The following is a 21,337-nucleotide window of genomic DNA, read 5'->3' as shown; positions in this document are numbered from 1 at the left end:
CAGTAGGTCAAGGCTCCTGAGGCCTCTTCCTTATGAACCCAATGCTGAGGCCCAGAGAGATCCTGGCGTACCCTGGGGCTGCTCCCCAGTGGGTAGGGACTAAAGGGATCACCAGGCCAGCCCATCGAGCCCCACCTGCAGTCGGCATGCCAGGGGCTCGTGTACTGACTCGACCAGCCCAGGCCCGCCGGTGGCCTCTCCCAGTGGCCTGGCCCCAGCCCCGTGCGGAGACGTAGGCTGCATCTTTGGGCGTGAGACTGTCCTTGTGCACCAGACTGTGTTCTTGTGTGGGTGAGACTGTGTGCCTGTCTGAGTGCATTTCTCTGTGCAGTCACATCCTCGTGGGCTGTGCCCTGTGTCCTGGGAGCGGTTGTGTCCTTGTGGCTGAGACCTTCCGCCATGCGTGATCTCTTTGTGTCTGCTGTGTGTTTCTGTCCCTGTGTGTGAGACCATGTGTCCGTGTGTAACTGCGCCTCTCGCTGACACTTCCCTTCCCCTACATATATGTCACCGTCACATCCCTGCCATGGGACAGTGTCCCAGTGTGGCCTTGACCTGTGGATGGTTGTCCTGTGTGTGCGTGTTCTTCTTATGGTGACGGTCCTCATCCTATGTGTGTGGCGATGTGAAGTTGCTTAGGACGCCCTGGGGGGGACCGTTTCCGGCATGTGGTCCCCATGTGAGCGTGTGTGCACAGGTGTGAGGGAGCCGTCGGCTCTGTCCCTGTGCGTTCCCTGTGTCCATGACCTCATCCTGTCTCTGTCTCTTATCCTGGCTTCTAACAACCTTTTCACAGCTGATTCCTTCGGAGCATTTGTCACTGCGTCAGGGCCAAGAACCCCATCCTCCCCCTGCGGCTTGATTTAATTTCTGAAATGGACAGCACATCAGTAGGGGCGCCCATGGGGCGGGGGGCGGGGGGGAGCTGTCCAGAGACAAAGGATGAATCACGGCCATCGTTGGAGCTGTGGCGTGGCCGTGCGTGTTGCTGTTGTTGTGTCGTTGTAGCGGTTGTGACGCCGCGATGGCCGTGATGGTCACCACATGTTTTCCCCTGCCTCTGCACTGTGGCCTGTAGTCATCATCTGTCATTGCATCGTTATGTTCTCACTCCTGCCCTGCCCTTCCATGGTTGGCTTGTCATTGTTGTCAGACTGTGTTTCCATTTCCGTGGGGGGGGGGTTCCCCCGCTGTGTGTTACCCCACTGCCATCACACTGGTTGTGCCGTTGGGCGGGTGTCCTTCTCTCGTGGCTGTTCCTGCCTGCCCCAAGAGTAGTGAGCTGAACTGGGGCCACGTGAGTGCTGAGCCTCTGTTGGTGGGGGGCCCTTGGGACCGTAATGACCACGCCCCTCTCCCCCCACTCTTCCTGACCCCCCGACGGTCAGTTTTCAGCCTCCTCCTCAGGCAGCTGGATGCAGAATCTCTGCTGGGGGGGGGGTGGGGGTGGTGTGTGCAGAGAGAGGGGCTTGGCCTGCTTCCTGGAAGCTCCAGGTTTTTGGAAGGGAGGCTGGAGGGGGGCTCGGAGGCTAGGGCTGGTGGACTAGGGGGGGCTCTATGGCTTGAGCCCTGAACCCTGGGCCTCTGGTCAGAGGGAGGCCCCCAGTCAATCTCTGCTCTAGCCTCACAGCTGCGGCCTCCAAGGTCCCCCCCAGCCGCCGCCCTTCCGCCCGTTCATCCTCTGTTCGGCTGGTCCCAGGCCCCACGGACGAGTGGTCAGGGCTGGCGGGGTTTCCTGCTTTCCTCTCCTTTGACAGGGACAGAGAGGCTCAGAGAGGGGCAGGATAAGGCCCTGCAGACACACAGGGATCCTGGCCTGGGGAGGGCCACAGAGGCAGCAACTGGGGACAGATGTTCCAGCCCAGAGAAAAGCAGGACTGGGGAGGGGTGTGTGAGGGAAGGGAAGGGGGCCGCTGGCAGCATAGGGGGATCCCTACCTCCTGCGGCCCCAGTGGTGTTAACAAGTCTAATTAAGAGGCCACTGGCCCAACTTAATTGGCTCGTTAACAGGAATTGCCTCTGAAAATCCCCCAACTCAGCGGGGTGGCTCTCTAGAGGGGAGACCAAGGGAGTGTTAACGAGGGATCCCGCAGCACCACCCCCCCGCCCCCCTCACTCTGCCCCTCCCACCCTCGCTGCACAGAACTGCAGGTCTGGGGAAGCATCTATCCTTCCAGGCTGGGGGGCGGGACGAGGAGAGCAGGCCCGTGTCTCCGCGTGCCCTGCTGCTCGGCTGTGTCTGGAGGTCGGTGTCCAGGCCTTCCTCTGTCCCACGGCCCCCCTCACCTCACTCTCCTCGCGACAGTTGCCCCCTCTGCCCTTCCACTCCAGTCTCCTGGGCTCTGTCCATCATGCCTGGGCGGCTGAGGCCAGGGCTGGGTTTTGCTTTGGGCTCTGACAGGCCCCTCCTGGGGGCAGGAGTCCCACCCGCACCCCATGCAGTTCCTGCCTCACCATCACGTTGACAGCTGCCAGGATCTCCCTTGGGCTCCTGTGCCCACTCTTCCTCCTGCTGCTGCCCTGGATGGCTGGGGGACAGGGCCTTGTCGGGGGTTCAGAGCTGTCGGGGAGAGGGAGAAAGGCAGGACACAAAGACCAAGATGGGGAGGATGAAGAGAAGGGAAGAGACAGAGGAAGGAGTTCAGGAGGGGGCCCCTTGGCTCAGCTTGCCTGGCTAGCTGGGACTGGGCCTGATGGTGGCAGGAGGCTGGGGTTATGGGGGTCAGGAAAACTTTCAAAAGGGCCTGGTGACTGGAGGTGACCTAGGTCTTCTGTCCCAGCACTCTACACACACTCTCTCTCTCTCATACATGCACACAGGCTTGCCCAGTCACACACACAGTCCCCGGACACGCACGCACACGTCCAAGTTTGGAGACACTCGCATACTTGTGCCCTTGCACGCGATGAAGGAATTTTGCAGATCCCTTGTCTCCCCGAGATACTCGCACGCTGAGCCTCAGGGTGCCTGCTCTCGCTTGAGCACGCGCACAGGCTGTCATCTGGGAGTGCCGGGCAGGGCTGTGACCTGTGACTTTTGCCTCGTGCCCTCCCCACCCCCCCCACAGAGACGCCCCACGTGCAGTACGAGCGCCTGGGCTCGGACGTGACTCTGCCGTGCGGCACCGCCAGCTGGGATGCAGCGGTGACGTGGCGGGTGAACGGCACAGACCTGGCCCCCGACCTGCTCAACGGCTCCCAGCTCGTGCTCCGGAGCCTGGAGCTGGGCCACAGCGGCCTCTACGCCTGCTTCCACCGCGACTCCTGGCACCTGCACCACCAGATCCTCCTCCATGTGGGCTGTAAGTGTGACTCTCAACCCCTCGTTTGACCCCCCACTTCACTCAGTGGGGGAGTCCGTGAGGCCCAGACCCTTGGCCCAGATTACACCCCCTTCCTGGTGGTGGTGGAGGTCCTGACCCCTGTCCTCTGATCTTGTCCAAGCCTGCTGTTCTGACCTCTGAGCCCAGTGTCGCCCCCTGAGTCCAGACCCCTGGCATTTTGCACTGGTATTCACCCTCCACTGGAGGTCTTTGAGATCCAGAAATCCTGTCCCCTATGACAAGATGGGCTCAGGAGAGCTGGCAGGGCACGGCCCACATGGGGCCTGGTGGGAGGAATCCTAGGTCACAGCTCCGTGCTGGGTTGGTCTCATTCCAGTGCATGCTCTCCCAGTGGCTGGCTGCGAGGGCCTTGGGGGAGAAAATGGGATATCTGGTGATGCTGGGAGAAGTGTGGGCAGTCTAGAAGGCCCCGGGGAAGAAGGAAGGCTTCCTGGAGTGGGAGGCATGTGGAGACTTGGGGAATTTGGAAGAGACATTGAAAAAGTCCTTTCTGGCCGAGAGCTGAGTGTGATCATGGTCCTCGGAGGCTGAAAGGGCCTGGGAAGGCCACTTGGGTTGCTGTAAATGGCAGAAGGGAGCTGAAGGAGGGGAGGGACATGATCAGGGTCATGTTGTTGAAAGCTCTTTCTCACTGTGCTGCAGGGCTGGCAGGTGGGTGGGCAAAGCCAGGGGCAGGAAGGAGGCTGTTGCTGGGATGCAAGAGAGTGGAGGAGGACCTGGGACTGGAACATGGGGTTGAGAAGCTGAGAAGAGTGATTTCGCCTCCAGGAGTCGCTGATGGATCAGAGGTAGGGAGAGTGGGAGAGTGGACAGTGGGAAGAGTCAAGACAGCTGGTGGGACCAATCGCTGCAGCAGAGACAAGGAGCAGGGGTCAGCTGGAGGAGGAGACAGTGTGTGCTTTTCGTGCCGTGTCTCAGTTTGGCTTTCCCTGGAATCAGAACCCAAGATGATAGTTCACAGGCAAGTAGTTTATTTGGCAGGTGACAGAAACATCATCAGGGTATGGGAGAACGATATAGAAAAAGAAGTGAAGTTAGCCAATAAAGAGGGAGTTACCTAGCCATTGCTTCTGGGCAGCTGGAGCCCACCCCGCTGGGGGACCTCTGGGAGCTGAGAAGGCAGAGCAGGTCCCTGGAGTTCTCCTGCCTGAGGGCTGAGGGAGCCCGGATGCTTACACACTCAGGAGTGAGGGCAGGGAGGCTTTCATTCCCCAGCACTTTTGGCCTGATGCCCCGGCAGGCAAAGCAGGTTTTGGTGGCCAAAGAAAGCTCTTAGGCAAATAACTGCAGAGGCGGTCAGCGGGTACGGGTGAGGGATCTGCGGCACCATCTGCTATAGATGTTGGGTTTTGGTCCCTGGGGGACAACCAGGAATCGATGGCTGGTAGCCAGTGGATCTGAGGTTCTGGGACTCAGGGAGAGGCCTGTGCTGGAGATGGGAGTTGAGGGGGAGGGGGCAGGTTGTCAGCATTAATTCTTTGGGAGAGGATGAGATGGTCAAGGGTGAGACTGTGGGATGAGAGAAGAGGACCCAGGACCGAGCCCTGAAGACCATCGCTGTAAAAGGGGTTGATCTAAGGAAATGAGCCACAAAAAGAGATGAGAGATCAGAAGGAGCCAGGCAGGAAGGGAGAAGGGGGAGCAGGTGAGTGCAATTTAGAAGAGGTGTTAGGAGGCTTGGGAGGAGGAGGTTATCAGTGTTGCTGAGGGTCAGCTGGGCAGGTCCTTGGTGCTCAGCCGGAGGCATCACCTGACAGAATAAATACTCTGAACATAGTTTCATTTCTTTTCTTCTTGAGCCAAGGATTCAGGCTTCTCTGGCCTCATCCCATTTGGGCGATACACCCCACTCTATTTACTCCCTTGGAGCTGCTTTCTTTACTCCCTCTGAGCTGCTGAGGGGAAGAGATGCTTGAGGGGCCTGGGAGTGGGTCCTTGCACCATTGTCAGGCGACAGGTGTGGACAACTGTGGGAAAGGTTAGGCTGAAGGGTTGCTTCGCGTCCTCCACAAAAACACTGACCCATCAGTGGGGCCAGAGGAGAGGGGAAAGTATGTTTTGGTAGGGATGTTCCTTTCCCCAGAGAAAAGCCTTTTTACGTGTTTAAACTGGAGAGATGGCAGTCATAACGAAACGTCTTAGTTGCAAGCCCAGGGTGGAGTGACGCCTGCCCACTGGAGGCTTCCCTGGCCCACCACAGGGTGCGCTAGAAGCGGACCAGGCAGCCTAGCCCCGGGCCCTCACATGGGGAAAGAGGCCACAAGCTGAGCGGCATGCAAGGAGGATGAGGCCAACTTGGCACCAGTCACCCACACCCTTGTCTTATCTTGAGCCCCAGAAGTCTTCTGATGGACAGAGCTGCCTGTGATGGCCAGGCCTGGGTGACTCCGGCCCTCATTCCCAATGACTTGATTTTCTTTGAGAGGTCACTGAAGGGAGATTGGGTCTTGAAGTCATGCCAGTAGCCATGCCCACAGGCCATGCCCACAGCTGCTCTCTGTGACCAGAGCCCAGCCTTTTTATATATCGCGCTGACCACCCTTCAGGCCCTGCCTGTCAAAGGGGTGCTGGCCATGAATTGGCTGTAGCATTAGTAACAGGTACTTATCTCACATTGCCTTGTTTCCTTCTAGGGTTGGTCAGAGGAACAGGAGACATTAATCATGATTGTTTCAGTCACTTTATATTAGTAACAAGAGACTGGGTTTGGCAACATTCAATATCAAATTATCCTTCTCGCCAGCGCTCAGAGAACAGGACAGAGTCACCCCTGATTTGTGGGCCATTCAGACTAAAAATTATTTAATATTTATCTTAAACATGTAAGATTTTCGTGTCTCTATTTCCAAGGGAACCTGATCATAAAAATATTCTGTTGTAAGTTCCCTTAACCAGGCTGATGCCTGAACTGCTTCCTCTTTACCCACCCTTCTTCCCTCAGGCAGATGATCACACCCCCTTCTAAAGAGGCCCCTACCCAGGGTGATGAAAGGACACCCCCGCACACCCATTAGGAAACAGGATCACAAGGTTCCTTTTAGTAGCATCCTTTTGTTTCCCTAGACACTGCTAATTCCATGTCATTCTGATTTTAAGCTGAAATAAATCAGAGGTTGACTAATTTCAAATAGACAGTTCCTTGTCCAGTTTTAAAGTATTCCTATTTGATTGGTCAGGACAGGAACTCCAGTCCCCCTGGTTCAGCATTGCTTCCTCCTCGGCTCTGTTCGCTGGGAAGGAAAGAGCAGCCCATGGTTGAAGTTGGGGAGAGAAAAGATGGGTGGAAGGTGGGCATTTGGGAGTCCAGAAGGGATGTCACGAGATAAGGTTAGGACAGGCCACGGGCCCTGAATGCCCAGGCAAGAGGAGGAGGAGTAGTGTGGGTGCGGCCTGGGAGGGCTGGAGCTGGAAGGGTCACCCCGCCCTGCCTGGCCTGATCTGGCCTGGCCAGGGGCGTGGGCAGCCTGCCCCTCCTCCTCTCTGAGCCGGCGGGCAGGCCTCATGCGTGCCGGGGGCTCCAGCCCAGGCGGGCTGGCGAGATGAGAGGAAAAACATGCGGTTTGGTGGGCTGGACATGGAAAAACAAGCCAATTAGGAGGAAAACAAACAAACCCTGGGCCAGCGAGGGTACACGCACGCATGCACACGCGCACACGGCCCCGCGTGGGGCTCTCGGATCCCCCGCTGCAGGCCAACGCTGTCATTCGGGCATCTCAGGAGCCCCCACGGGGGCGACTCGGGAAGCCCGGGCACCCCGGAGCATGCGTGTTTGTGATAACGTGACACGCATGCGCACGGGCTTTGGCCCACACACATGCCCTCACACGGCGTTCTGCTCATACGTGTGAACACACGGGGCACCTTCCCACACCCACGGTTTGAAAAACACCTCCCCGCCGAAGGTCTGCCTGACACCCAGGGCCGCAGGGCCGTGGCCTTGCCATCACTGTCTCACACGCAGCCGCGCGTTTACAGGCCTCTGTACAGAGGACCACGGCCCCACGGCCTCAGACAAGTGAACAGTCCCCACATCGCACAGCCTCACCCCGAGTCCCACACACACGCAGTCAGCCGGCCACGCACACGTCCGATGGCAGTGACACAACGGCCCGGACTCGCAGTCACGCGCAGGAAGCCCGTCGGAGTCCCACACGCCGCCTCAGGACTGCAGTCGCTCACAAACAGCTTCCCCCCTGACGTGCAGCGCGCTCGCCGCGGGCCTCGCCGCTGCACACTGTCCCACAGCCTCACACTTGGTCTCTCGCAGCGCCCCCACCTCCGCCCACCCCGTCCCTCAGCTGGGCTCCAGCTGCAGCGAGTCACTCCTTTTCCTCCTTCTCTTTGTTTTTCTTTCCTCCTTTTCCCTCTGAGAAACCTGGTCCCTGTCAGGAAACCCAAGCCCTTGCCTACTCAGGGCCCAGGGCCAGGCAGGAGTAGCCGGATGACAGACAAAGCCCTGCCCGCCCCCCGCCGCCCCCCATGACCTGCCCAGTCAGAGAGGGGAACTGGTTTTCGGCAGAGGTTTGAGGGGAGGCTCGTCTGAGGGGGGAGGATGGTCAATGGAGAGGCGAGTGGGTCCCTGCTCTGCCCTCTAGAGTCCCAGGTGGCAGGGAGCTGACTCTGCAGGCTTCTGTCCTCACCCCCCCAGTGCCCTCTCCTTTGAAGCCTGGGCTAAGGGAGGGTGGGGCGGGGTGCGGGGGGGAGTGGAGGCTTCTCAGCCGACCTCGGAATGTCCTTTCCTCCTGGGGTGGCTGCCAGCTCTGGCCTGGCCCACAGGCCCCCACAAGGCACTTCCTGTGTCCTTGGCCGCCCCCCACCCCACCCCCATGCCTCTGTGCCCCTGGGCAGATAGGCAAGGGATATGTGAGGCACACAGGATGAACACAGGACAGACACAAGATGAACTCGGGGCCAGGAAGGCTTCCCGGGGAGGCAGACCGCAGCGGGCAGCAGGCAGGTTGCCCGTTGTGCAGGCTCCGCTGGCCCCCAACTCTCCCTGCAGGCCTGGGGCTGGAGACATCTCAGCCCACACCGTCACCCACTCTGCCTGCTACACACGAGCTCCCCTCGTGCCCCTCTGGCCCCCTCATCACTCCTGAGCTCCTCTAATTGCTCCTCTGACCCCCTCATCACTCCTGAGCTCCCCTCATGCCCCTTTGGCCCCCTTATCACTCCTGAGCTCTCCTCATGCCCCTCTGGCCCCCTCATCACTCCTGAGCTCCCGTCACGCCTGTCTGACGCCCTCATCACTCCTGCTGCAGAGCTGGATCGCTCCCTGGGGGTCTGAGCACATACATACCTCACACATACTGGGCATGAACGTGAAATCACACAGAGTCACTCACAATCACGTGCACCCTGGATGAGAGCCCACGGTTCCCTGTGTATCACCACCGCCACTCAGCAGGCGTAGACATGCCCTCCCCTTCACCATCCCTGGCTTATGGAGCTGCCCCCTCCCGCTTCCTGTCCACCTGTCAGGCAGGGGGCGGGGTGGGAGGGCACAGAAGGGAGGTGTCAGTGTCCCCGGAGCTGTGGACGGACATTCCTTGCCTGGGTCAGATCACAGAAACTGCCTCCTTCCAGGAACCTGAGCCGGCTGTCCTCACGCCTTACCCAACACCCGAGGGTGGGACAGCTGGGCTGAGTGCTCACAGCAGCAAAAAGAGTGGTTAGAACGCAGGGAGGACTTCCCAAGTATGTAGGTGTGGTCATGTCGGTGGGTATTCCCATCCTGGTGCTTGGCGCTGGCTCCGGCTTGCTGTGTGACCCCAGGCATGTCCCCAGCCCTCTCTGGCCCTCTGCGTTCTCCAGAATAAGGCAGCTGCTGACTCTATAAAGGGCTTCTTAAAGGGTCGGATGGAGAGGCTGGGGACTGGGGCTGGGGTGAGTACACGCCAAGGGAACAACACACACACACCCGCAGTCACACATGTAGGCATGTGGTGTGAGCTGCATATACGGACCCTCCTACATACATTCCCACATTCCATCACACGTCACTCACTCACGTCACACACACACATGTAACACATGCATGCACGTGAACAGTGCTGTCGTTTGTGTAGAGTCTTATGTTCCTCGTTCTCTCCTGAGGGGGAGCCTGGAATGTGTCTTCAGCCGGGAGTGCACCCTGCTCACCCCAGCAACCAGAGGACCCGGTGGAGCCCCCCACCCTTGACCTCTGCTGCAGTCTCCCTCTGGAGATGGACGCAAGGTGGCAGGAGACGTGGGGCTGGGGCCAGTTCCCCCAGACATCACCTCTGTCCCGTGATTGATGAGCTGAGGCCCGCAGCCCCCCGCTCCCCATGGTTCCCGCCTCCATTGAGCAGGTGGAGGGGGGGCTCCCTCTCCATTCAGCCCTTGTTTTTCTTTAATTAAACATCTGGCTCTCTGTGGCCTGGGAAGCCTCAGACCCTCGCTGACAGCACTCCCCACCCCCACCTCTGGCATTGCCGTTGGGTTGAAGAGGGAGAGCTGGGGGTTTGGGGCCCACCTGTCCCCACACTCGCACCAGGGACTGGGGGTTCAGGAACACCCTGACCGTGCTGTCCTCGCCCCCTCCCCCCCAGTGCCGCCGCGGGAGCCCGTGCTCAGCTGCCGCTCCAACACTTATCCCAAGGGCTTCTACTGCACCTGGCATCTGCCCACTCCCACCTACATCCCCAACACCTTCAATGTGACCGTGCTGTGAGTAGACACACCCAGGACCCGGTCCAACCATGACCTCTCCCGGACCCCCTCATGCCCTCCATCCACACCCTATAGCCCAGCCTTGGGCTTGGCCTTCCCCCAGCCTCCACCCTGCCCGATCCTTGAGGTTGGTGATGGTGCCTGGGCTTCACCCCTCCCCAGGCACGGCTCCAAAGTGATGGTCTGTGAGAAGGACCCGGCCGTCAAGAACCGCTGCCACATCCGCTACATGCACCTGTTCTCCACCGTCAAGTACAAGGTCTCGATAAGTGTCAGCAATGCCCTGGGCCACAATGCCACAGCCATCACCTTCGATGAGTTCACCATCGGTGCGTGGGGATTGCGGGGAGGCGGGGGGGCTCCCTGCTGCATCCTGCAATGGGAGTGTGTAAGCGGATGTTTGCCAGAGGTGTGTATCAGCGTGCGTGGGGATGTTCACGTGTGTCTGCCCAGGTGTGTGTGGAATGTGTAGCATGTACATCCACGCATGGCATGTACACGCCTGTGAACATTTGAGTGGATGCCCTTTACCTGCCGGGGCCGAGAGGCCTCTCCAGCAGCTCTTCCCCTCGTCTCTCTGGCTCCCAGAGCATGCAGGAGGGGGAGGGGGGCAGGCCCGGCCAGACCCGTGTGCAGCTGCAGCCTCCAGTCCACCCCCCCACAACCACGCTAATGGCTTCCTTACGGCCTGTGATGAATGAGGTGTCAGAACAGGAGACAGGACTGGGACAGAGACCGCCCTCCTCCCAACCCCCATCCCAGCCAGACCCCCTGCCTGCCCCGTCCCATCCCAGCCAGACCCTCTGCCTCCGCCCACACCCCTGCCACGACTGGGTCCTCGGCCAGACTCTACATGACCTCGGCCCTTAGCTGCTTCCATCAGGTCCTCAGCCCACTTCCAACACAGATCTGCAACACCTGTGAACTGTCTTTTAACCTTGACCGACAAAGCAGCTTCAAGCCCAGACTCTTCCAAGGGAGGCCGTGTCTCAGTTGGGAAATGGAAAAGTTGAGGTGGAAAGCCAGGCTTGGGGGGAGTATATGATGCTGATACGGAGTGGATGATCCAGGTGATGATGAGGGTCATGATAGAGCATGACACAGGCTTAGTGATTGGGATGCTGGTCATCATGAGGATGGGGTTGGGATGAAATTTATGATGTTGATATCATGAGCTGGTGACAATGACTGTGGGGACAGTCATTGGTGATGACAGGGATGTGAAAGGTGGAAGGAATGAGATGGTTGTTAACAGTAGTTGCCAAAGCTGACAACAGAGGAGACCAATGATTATCGACGTGCGCTGGTTGTCATGGTGGCTGGGGTTGTTCCAAGAGATCAGTGTGGTACCAAAGCTGTGTTTCCTAAACAGTGAAGCCTGACCCTCCGGAAAACGTGGTAGCCCGGCCGGTGCCCAGCAACCCCCGCCGGCTCGAAGTGACGTGGCAGACCCCGTCGACCTGGCCCGACCCTGAGTCCTTTCCTCTCAAGTTCTTCCTGCGCTATCGACCCCTCATCCTGGACCAGTGGCAGCATGTGAGTACCCTGCCCTGCCCTGCCCGGATCCTGAGAGCCGGAATCAGAGCCACACTGCCTGGGAGGCCTTGCTGCTGGCTGGTCTAGTGGGAAGCCTGAGAGCAGTCAGAGAGGCTTTCTGGGGTGGAGGGTGGGCCTGGAAGGATGGATGAGCTGAAGGGGGGCATCCTGATTGACCCCCATTAGGACAGTCAAACACATCTGTCTATGTGACTCCCCGGGATAGTGGAGAGAGATGCTGGGGGCAGATGGTGGCAGTGTTCCCCTTTTCTTGTCTCTGGCTTCAGCCCTGATCAGACATCTCTCTCTTATACTCTGGACCAGGCTCTGGGCCTGGATCCAAGGCACAGGATAGTCCCTGTTCTCACAGATGGGCTCTAGGGGTCAGAATCAAGCAATAGGGTCAAGCCCAACCCAAGGTGTGAGTTCAGGCCATGACTAGTGTCATGGCTCCAAAGTCAAGCCTAGCTTAGGTGTCAGCTTAAAGTTATGGGTCAGAAGGTGATCTGGGCCAGGAAGCAAGCAGTGGACAGGGGCAGCACGGGGTCAGGCTGTTGTCTGGGATGCTGATCAAGCTACGAGAGAGAGCTCTGGGGATCTGCCAAGGGTTTGGGGCAGACTGGAGTTTCTCTCTCCTTGAGAGCCCGGGGTTATGGGTGCTGTCCGAGGGCTGGAGATCTGAAGGCAAGGACTGGGGCTGGGAGGATGCTCCCCAGGGCAACCCAGGTTGGCACTCAGGGTCACCCTGTACCCCCACCACATCTACCTGGTTCCAGCCCCATCTCCTCATGCCCCCCTCCCAGCTGGCCTTTAAAGTACGTAATTCAATTCCAGGGCGCCTGTCCTGGTTGCAGGCCTGGCCCCCACAAGGCTGCTTATATGCTCATATGTTCCCTGACAGAGTCCGGAGTCCCTCCCGCCTGGCCAGCTGCCCGCGACTAATGCATTGCTAATAACCAGGGTCTAGTTTCACAAGCCCCCCTCCCCTGCTAACGAGCTACAGGCAGCAGCCCTGCGCGTCGCGGCGCACACGCCTTGCCGTGGACCTGGCGCACTGCCCACCACACACACACGGGAACATGCACACACACGTGGTCCCCAGCAGGGACCATGCTCCCACCATGCGTGTGACTAACATGCCAAGGCCATGCACTGGCCTGCACCGTGGGCAGAACTGACCCCCACGCTGACACAGGCAGAGCAGAGGATGTGGGTTCCGTGGCAAGGACACGCATGGCCTATGGCCCACGTTAGCCCTGCTCCATGTCACGTCGGCATGGTGGTTGGCTAGATGTGTGGTTCTTTTGAATTTGGGTTTTGCTGTGAACAGCATTGACTGTCCCCAGCCCTTCGTCTTGGGGAGAGGCAGGTGTATGATGGGGCGGGGCGAGCAGAGAAAAGCATCACTTGGCTTTTCAGAAGGAAGTGAGAGATACAGGCCAGGAATTGCACAAGAATGGGTACCCTGAGGTCTGGCAGGGGCTCTCAAAATGGACCAGGGGAGGCCAGCACTGGGTCACAGCACCGGTTTCCTGCATCTTTCGGCCCTGGGCCTCACTCAGCAGGAAGGCCGGAGGGCATGCAGCCACAGGCTGGAGGGAGGCCTCCTAGGCAAGGCAGATGCCAGCAACTCGGGAATTCCTGCCACTTGTGGGGCCATTCTCTGAAGGGGGTGGAATAAGGGATCAGTGACAACCTGACTAGAAGGGCCCAGGCCTAGGAGACGTGGCTTCCTGGAGAGCCATGGGCTTCTAGGCCACAACACTAGAGGCATGGTGCGTTGCCCACCCTCGGCCGCCAATTAGGTGGTCATTTGAACTGCTTCCCATGGTTCTCTCCCTTTGGGGATAGATCTGGGGGACAGAATCAAAGCAGGGGGCCTGAGGGTGGAATCCTGGCAAGGGGGAGAAAGAGCTGCATGAGCTGGGTCTACTTAGCAGAGGGAGTCTTTGCAGAGCCGGAGGGGACCAGAGGTGGAACTGGGCTCCAGCTCCAGGAGGGGAGGGACTCTGAGCCCCGCCCATCTTCTAGGGCTAGAGTAGGACTCACTGAGCCCAGGTCTGAGTCCAAAATGTCTTCCACACTGACTCTGGCTCTACCCACACCTCCTGCCTGAGGCCCACGGATGCTGGAGGTGTTGGGAAGCCTTCCTGCCCCACTTGGACGCAGCTACGCACACACACACACACACAGACACACACACGTACTCACAGGTTCTCAGCCTTCCCCCCTACTTGGACCCAGCTACACACACACACACACACACACTCTTGTACTCACAGGCTCTCAGCCTTCCCCCCTACTTGGACCCAGCTACACACACACACACACACACACACACACACACACACACACACTCTTGTACTCACAGGCTCTCAGCCTTCCCCCCTACTTGGACCCAGCTACACACACACACACACACACACACACACACACACACACACACTCTTGTACTCACAGGCTCTCAGCCTTCCCCCCTACTTGGACCCAGCTACACACACACACACACACACACACACACACACACACACTCTTGTACTCACAGGCTCTCAGCCTTCCCCCCTACCTGGACCCAGGCCTTGGACCCAGCTACACACACACACACACACACTCTTGTACTCACAGGCTCTCAGCCTTCCCCCCTACCTGGACCCAGCTACACACACACACACACACACACTTGTACTCACAGGCTCTCAGCCTTCCCCCCTACCTGGACCCAGGCCTTGGACCCAGCTACACACACACACACACACACACTCTTGTACTCACAGGCTCTCAGCCTTCCCCCCTACCTGGACCCAGCTACACACACACACACACACACTTGTACTCACAGGCTCTCAGCCTTCCCCCCCACTTGGACTCAGCTCCACACACACACACACACACACACACACACTTGTACTCACAGGCTCTCAGCCTCCCCCCCCCCACTTGGACTCAGCTACACACACACACACACACACAAACACACTTGTACTCACAGGCTGTCAGGTCAGGTAGCCCAGACCCTGGCTTTCTGGGGCCAGGGAATGGGGACCAAAAAAGCCCTGAAGCCAGACGTGGCCCAAAGCGGCCCCTCCTCCGCCCCTGCCGGCTGCCCCTGTTTACGAGGCGGCTTAATGAGGCGGCGGGTGCCGCTGAGATGAACCAGAGCCCAGCCTGGGCCTGGGAGGGGCGCCGGACAGGCAGGCCAGCCTGGAGGGTGGGGGAGACCAGCGTGATGGGGCTGGCCGGGCGGGGGTGGGGTGGCGATGCCTCCAGGAGGAAACAGGGCAGCTGTCCTGCTGTCCCGCTGCCCCCGGAACCGCCCCCCACCCCTTTTCCGCCTCAGGCTGGAGGCCTCCCTGAGGGAGAGACCCAGCTGGGGCCAGGCTGGTGGGTGTGCTGGGCATTGGGGAAACACCGGGCTCCGAGTTGGAACCCGTGATAACGACAGAGCTGGCTGAAGTCCGTTTGGCCCTCGCCCTGTGACTGCGTCCTCATGACAACCCTGTGAGGGAGATCGTTAACGCCATTTTACAGATGAGGACCGCAAGGCAAGTGGAAGTTGAGCCATCACCTAGCGAGGGAGGGGATGGAGGGAGCTGAAATCCAGACTCGGGCAACCCTGCTCCAAGTCTGTGTGTATAGCTTCTTCATGGGGGAGGAAGAGGGCAGCTCCGCACTAACCCTCTCTCACCCCAACCTCGAGTTGCCTGCAGCTGGGACCGAGGTCAGGCTTGTGAGAGAGCCGGGTGGCAGCAGGTGGAGATCTCCCTCAGGACTGTCTTCGCTCCCTTTGCGGGGGTCCCCTCCCTGGGGTGTCTTTACTCTACCGTAGAGGTGTTCTCAGTAGCCCCTCCCTCCCCCAGGGATGCCCTCGGGCCCTCCAGGGGTGTGTTCACCCCGCTCCCCTCCCCAGAGGGTTCTCCCGTCTCCTGGGGGCGCCTCACTCTCCTGACCTGCAGGGCCCACCGTCCCTCCCTCCCCGCCCCACTCCGTGGTGGTTTGGCTGCAGGTGGAGCTGTCAGACGGAACGGCACACACCATCACGGACGCCTACGCCGGCAAGGAGTACATCATCCAGGTGGCGGCCAAGGACAACGAGATTGGGACGTGGAGCGACTGGAGCGTGGCTGCCCACGCCACGCCCTGGACGGAGGAGCCGCGACACCTGACCACTGAGGCCCAGGCCCCCGGTGAGCCTCCCCTCGCCTGGCGCCGCCTGCTGTCCTCCTGGGACTTGGCGCGTCTGCCCTGGGGCTCTCTGAACGCTGTGTGGCTGCCACATGCCCCTCGGTCTGTCCAGCCCCGGCTAGTCCTCGTCCTTGCTGTTTGGACATTCTCAGGAGGGGCCGCTGGATGGAGGGGTCATCTGTGTGCCGGGGGGAAGCAGCCAGAACCTGCCTGATGGGTGAGGCTGGGGCTGTCTCACGGGGGAGGCATTACTGCTCTGACACAGGAGGCAGGAGCAATGTCGCGTGGACCCCCAGATCTGGTGGGGGGGACCCCAGCCCTCCCCTGAGTTTCCCCCATGTTCCCCAGAGACCACGACCAGCACCACCAGCTCACTGGCACCCCCGCCCACCACGAAGATCTGTGACCCCGGCGAGCTGGGCAGCGGCGGGGCGCCCTCAGCGCCCTCCTTCGTCAGTGTCCCGGTTACCCTGGCCCTGGCTGCTGCTGCCGCCACTGCCAGCCGCCTCCTGATCTGGTGAGTCGAGTGAGGCTGGGCGGCAGAGAGGAACCTGGGGGACCCCTGGCCTAGCCGCTTCCCTCATGACCTCCCTCCCGCCCTGTTCACCCCCCAGAGCCCGGCATCCTGTGAGGACACGCCAGCGCGCCTGCGGAGGAGCGGGAGGCCGGAGCTGAGCCCGAAGACCCCGGTTTCTATTTTGCACACGGGCAGGAGGGCCTTCTGCATTCTCTTCAGACACAATTTGTAGAGACCCCGGCAGGCCCGGGCCTGCCGTCCCTCCCTTGGCCCCGCCACCCCATGCCGGCCCACCTCCCTCCCTCAGGGGAGGGGGCCACGCAGCTAACCCGCCCACCAAAGACCCCACCACTCGCCCCCTGTCCTGCCCCCCTGGGGCTGGACCCTCCAACGCCAGCGACTCCCAGGAGCCCTTGTGGGGGCCTGAGGGGAGTCCCTCACATCCAGTCTCTCCCCCTGTCCCCGCCTCCTGTCTCTCCCAGGGTCTCTGTTGCCACCATCAGATTATAAGCTCCTGACGCTGGGGGGGCCCAGCCATCCCCTTCCCCCCAGCGCCCACACTTTCCAGTCCCCCACCTCTGCCCCTGTTTTTGTACGACCCTCCCCCTTTCCTACTCCCCCTCCCCCGCCACAGTATTTAATGCCCTGTCAGTCCCTTCTAGTCTGACTCAATGGTAACTTGCTGTATTTGAATTTTTTATAGATGTATATACAGGGGTGGGGGTGGGAGGTTCTCATTAAACGTCACCATTTCATGAGTCCTTGGAACAGACCGGCTTTGGGAAGGTAGCCCTCAACCCAGGACCTCTCCCGTTCCAGGCCTGGAGGACGGAAGAGTGGGGAGGGGCAGGTCAGCTCCCAGGAGAAAGTGTCTGGGGTCAGGGATTTCTGCTTCTGGTGGGGAGGGAGGACTCCCTGGAGGCCACAGGCAGAGCTGTAGGGAATGAAAGGTCCCAGCCAGCAGGCAGGTCTCACCTGGGGATGTCCTGACAGCCCTTGCTTGCTTGCTTATTTAGTCGCTCAGTCATGCCCAAGTCTCTGCGACCCCATGGACTGTAGCCCACCAGGCTCCTCTGTCCATAGATTCCCCAGGCAAGAATACTGGAGTGGGTTCTAGTCAGCCCTGCAGGCTGCTAAATCCTGGCAGGGCCGTGGCCTGTTAAGGGCTGTCTTTGGAGCTTCTGCATCCACAAGTGCCCAGGCCTGGCTTTACCCACAGGGCAGAGGGGCATGAAGGGGAGGAGATCAGGCTCCATCCCGTGGATGGGGGGCTTGTCATCCCTGCCAGCCAGGAGACACAGGCCAAGGTTCAGCCTGGACTCAGAGCTCAGGGCTCAGAGTGGCCTGGGCCTGGGCGGGCGGGAAGGTTACCTGAAGGAGGCCACCTGGCAAGTGACCAGGGCCTTGACTTGTGCTTCAGGGCGGGGAGTGTGGAGTGCGTGGTTTACCCCGGGGTTAGGTTACAGCGAGGATTCAGTGTGAGTGGGAGAGGAATGGGCTTTGGCTTCATGGGGTACTCAGTCTTTGGTCCAGCCCCACACCCTGCTCACACCCACGCCCTTCCAGTCCCCAGACTGGGACTCCAGGTTCCCCTTGATTGCTCCTCAGAGGAGGAGCCTCTGGCTGCCCCAGGCCTGCTCAGGTTCAGTCCCACTCTTGTCAGAGCCACCCCCCTGCAGCTCCTTGGCTGAGAAGGCCCAAGGCTGGGGCCAAGTTGGAAGCCGCCTTTGGCCTGGGGGTAGGCGCACAGGGTTAGACCAGAGCACCAGGCCTGGCCGTGCTCTGGGCAGCTGGAGCAAGGAGAAAAGTGGTGTCAAAGCCACAAACATGCAGGCCCACCCCACCCCCCAGCATGCACCAGGCCACACCACCACTGATGCACACTCCCCCCACCCCACCCCCCAGTATACACCAGGCCACACCTCCACTGAGCCACTGACCCCCGGGGGGTCACACGTGCAGGCCGGGTTCAAGCCTTCCTCCTTAAGCTGCAGTCAGGAAATGGGCATTCCATTGCTGGTCTCCCTGGCCACCTGGGATGATGTCCTGGGAGGAGGGGCTCCTGGTTCCATGAGCACTGATGAGTCAAGCCTGGACAAGACTCTGGGTTGGTGAAGGCCTGAGAACAAAGGTGCCTGGCCCTCCTCCAGCCCGGGCGCTGGAGGACAAGGGGGCGTTCCAGGCTGGAGATGCTGTGGAAGGCAGAGGCTGGTGTCAAGCTAGAGACGCCTATAGTTTTTCAAGCCAGAGAGCCCCAGCTATGAGCACGCTGCTCCTCATCCACAGGAAGGGGCTCCCAGGATGAACCTCCTGAGAAGCGGCTGTGGGCCGTCTGTGTGTCCTGGATCCTCTGTGTCTATTTGGTCTCTGTGAGGAGCAGCTTGGAAACTGCTGCATTCCAGGAAACCTGCATTCCAGGCCCAGCAGGGGTGGAGGGTGGAGGGGGTCACCAACTCTTGAGAAGGACCTTGTCTTCTCAAGGTGGGTCCGAGCCTCCCTCTTCTCTGTCCTTGTGGTAGGAGAGCTATAGAAGGGGTCTCAGGCGCATGCTCTTTCCTGCCTTGAGAGCCCTGGTCAGCCCTGACCCACCCACCGCCCACCCAAGGCTTGGGCATCATCAATCTGGCCTCCATTAGCAACATGGGAAAGCAATTATGTGGGGCCTGGGGAGGAGAAGGAGGGGAGGGGGCTTGCAGGAACCTCAGAGGCCGATGCAGAGGAGGATCAAGGCATCTCCCTGACTCCATTCCCAAGGGAGAGCCCCAGCCCCATCCCAAGCCCCAAGGGGGCTTCAGGGACAGTGTCCTCGTCTCTGACCAGACTGGCCCCGGGCCCAGTGGTGGTCATCCCTCTTTGGGGGTCGTGGCCCCCAACCTCACAGAGGTTGCTCGCCTGGGGAGGGTCTTGGCTGCTGTCTGTGGCTGCCTCCTCCGGCTGGCTCTTCCGCATCCGTTATATCTCGTTGTGGTTCTGGGGAGCTGAGGACAGCCTTGGCATCAGTTTTTGGAGCTCAGTCAGAACCTGGAGAATTAAAACCCTGCTGGCAGCGTTGGGGTGGGGCAATGATGGGGGAGATTTGGATCCCACCCCGCGGAGCAAGCAGCCTAGCCTTTCAGCTCACTAGTTCTTGCTCTCTCAAGGGGCACGGGAACCTTCCTCTGTGCCACTCCTGTAGCACTAACTTGTCTGCCCATCATCTTCTCTCTGAACCCATTCCATGCCTATGTATCCATCCCATGCCTATCTCTGAACCTTTGCTCTGGTCTCTATCCTTGTGTTTCTCTGTATGTCTCCTGTGTCTGCTGCCCGCTTTGTCTTTCTAGCCATCTCTTTCTCTGTCTCCATCCCTGTCTTTGCCTCTGTTCCTTCTCTCTATCTCGCAGTCTTGTCTTTTCCTGCTCTGCTCCTTCTGTCCCTGTGGGTCTGTCCCCATTGCTCAGAGTCTCCGTGTCTCTGTGTATATATCTCCAGCCCCAGCTGTGTGTCTCTCTTCCTCCTTCCAGACTCTGGCATCCCTTCCTTCTCTCTGCCTCTCTCTCTGTGTTCCTGTCCTGGTCCAGACCCCAGCCCCTGGCTACCATGCCTCCCTGGCCTGAGCCATGGGCTGTCCTGGCTTCTGCTGCCCCCTCTCGGCTGCCTGCCTGCCCTTCATCCCCCCGGGCAGGCAGTGGTCAGTGCGGGCATCCCACGCCTGCCTCCCAGCAGCCAGCCAGGAGAGGGAGGTGGTCAGGAGACTGCAGGCAGGAATACCTCCATGCAACCCCCGGCATTGAGAACTCCCTAGAGCCAGTGAGCTCACTAACTCCCTAGGCTGGGGCTCTGAGAAAGCTTATCCTCACATGTGAAGAATAGGATACTGGCTCCAAACCCAGCCCTGGGGCCAGCACCTGTGTGTCTTTGTGTTTGGAGTTCCCTGTGTTCACTATGCCCAGAGCTACTGAACATGGACAGGTAGAGACAGAACCTTCAAGGGGTAGCACCTCCCTGGGGGTGTAGGGCTAAAGCCCGGGGGGCAAGAAGGACTGGAGTGTAATCCTCACCCCTTTCCTCAGAGGAGGGAGGTCTGAGGAGAGAAGTCTGATGGAGCTGGTCCGAGGAGGGAGACTGGAAGGGACTTAACCTGACCGTCACTCTGACGGGGAAGGCTAATCTGGAGGGGAGTGGGTCTGAGAGGGCCTGTGTGACAGGACTGGTCTGAGGGAGGCTGGCCTGGGGATACTTGTGGCTGAAGAGATCTTGTTTGGAAGGGCCAATCTGAGGGCCTAGGCCGATCCAGAGATCTCCGAAGGGACCAGTCTGAGGAGCGTCTACTCTGAAGACATGAGGGTCTGAGAACAGGACCAACTAGCCCTAGTCTGCCTGGGACTTTCCCAGTCTTAGCACTGAATACCCCCTCGTTCCCAGGAAAATAGAATAGCTGGTCCCTCTCTTTGAGAAAGTCTTGGCCAACAGCACTGGTCTGATGGGAGAGGCCTGTCTATGAGCCAGCGGATCCAAGGGGGCCTGGTCTGACGGTGCCTGAGGTCTGAGGGGAGAGGTTGCTCAAGGCTAGAAGCTTTGAGCAGGAGGAGAAGGGGACGACAGAGAAAGAGATGGTTGGATGGCATCACTGACTCAATGGACATGAGTGAGCAAGCTCTGGGAGATGGTGATGGACAGGGAAGCCTGGCGTGCTGCAGTCCATGGGGTCGCAGAGAGTCGGACACAACTGAGCGACTGAACAGCAACAAAGGCCCTGAAGGGAGTGGACGGTTTAGGTCCTTCCAGAAGGGCAGAGGCTTGGGGAGTGGCCACCAGGGGGCAGAGCAAGCTCTCAAGAGAATCAGAGCCAAAGGCTCCAGAGGGAGCCAGACAGCGTGGGGCTGTGTGTGAAGGGTGCCCGTGGCATCGCGGACACATCTGTGTGCTGCTGTGCCGCTGTGCGGTCCTGTTTTGGTGTGGCTGGGGAAGCAGGGGCACGTCTGTGATGCGGCAGCGTGTGCCCACTGCGGCTGCAGCTGAGGCCTTGTGCGTAGCTATTGGGGGTTGGAGCAGGGGTCTCTTGGGGCACCTGGACAGGGAGGCT

General features: G+C 59.8%; 1 protein-coding gene across 4 annotated transcripts in view; it reads left to right on the top strand.

Moving 5' to 3' along the window:
• The window catches only part of CNTFR (ciliary neurotrophic factor receptor), a 37,903-nt gene extending 20,873 nt beyond the window's left edge, over positions 1-17,030 (top strand). For all 4 annotated transcript variants that reach the window (XM_065946692.1, XM_065946693.1, XM_065946694.1 and 1 more), the window contains 7 exons: positions 3,069-3,302; positions 9,917-10,034; positions 10,200-10,366; positions 11,410-11,573; positions 15,577-15,757; positions 16,104-16,272; positions 16,370-17,030. In XM_065946692.1, coding sequence (XP_065802764.1) covers positions 3,069-3,302; positions 9,917-10,034; positions 10,200-10,366; positions 11,410-11,573; positions 15,577-15,757; positions 16,104-16,272; position 16,370 — 1,034 coding nt within the window. In that variant the 3' untranslated portion in view covers positions 16,371-17,030. The remainder of the gene's footprint in view (positions 1-3,068; positions 3,303-9,916; positions 10,035-10,199; positions 10,367-11,409; positions 11,574-15,576; positions 15,758-16,103; positions 16,273-16,369) is intronic.
• Positions 17,031-21,337: the final 4,307 nt, after the last annotated feature.

This window comes from Muntiacus reevesi, chromosome 10, assembly GCF_963930625.1.
Source record: "Muntiacus reevesi chromosome 10, mMunRee1.1, whole genome shotgun sequence".
In the NCBI taxonomy this organism is placed as follows: Eukaryota; Metazoa; Chordata; class Mammalia; order Artiodactyla; family Cervidae; genus Muntiacus; species Muntiacus reevesi.
Note: the sequence above shows the minus strand (reverse complement) of the source record. Positions and strands in the feature narration are given on the sequence as shown.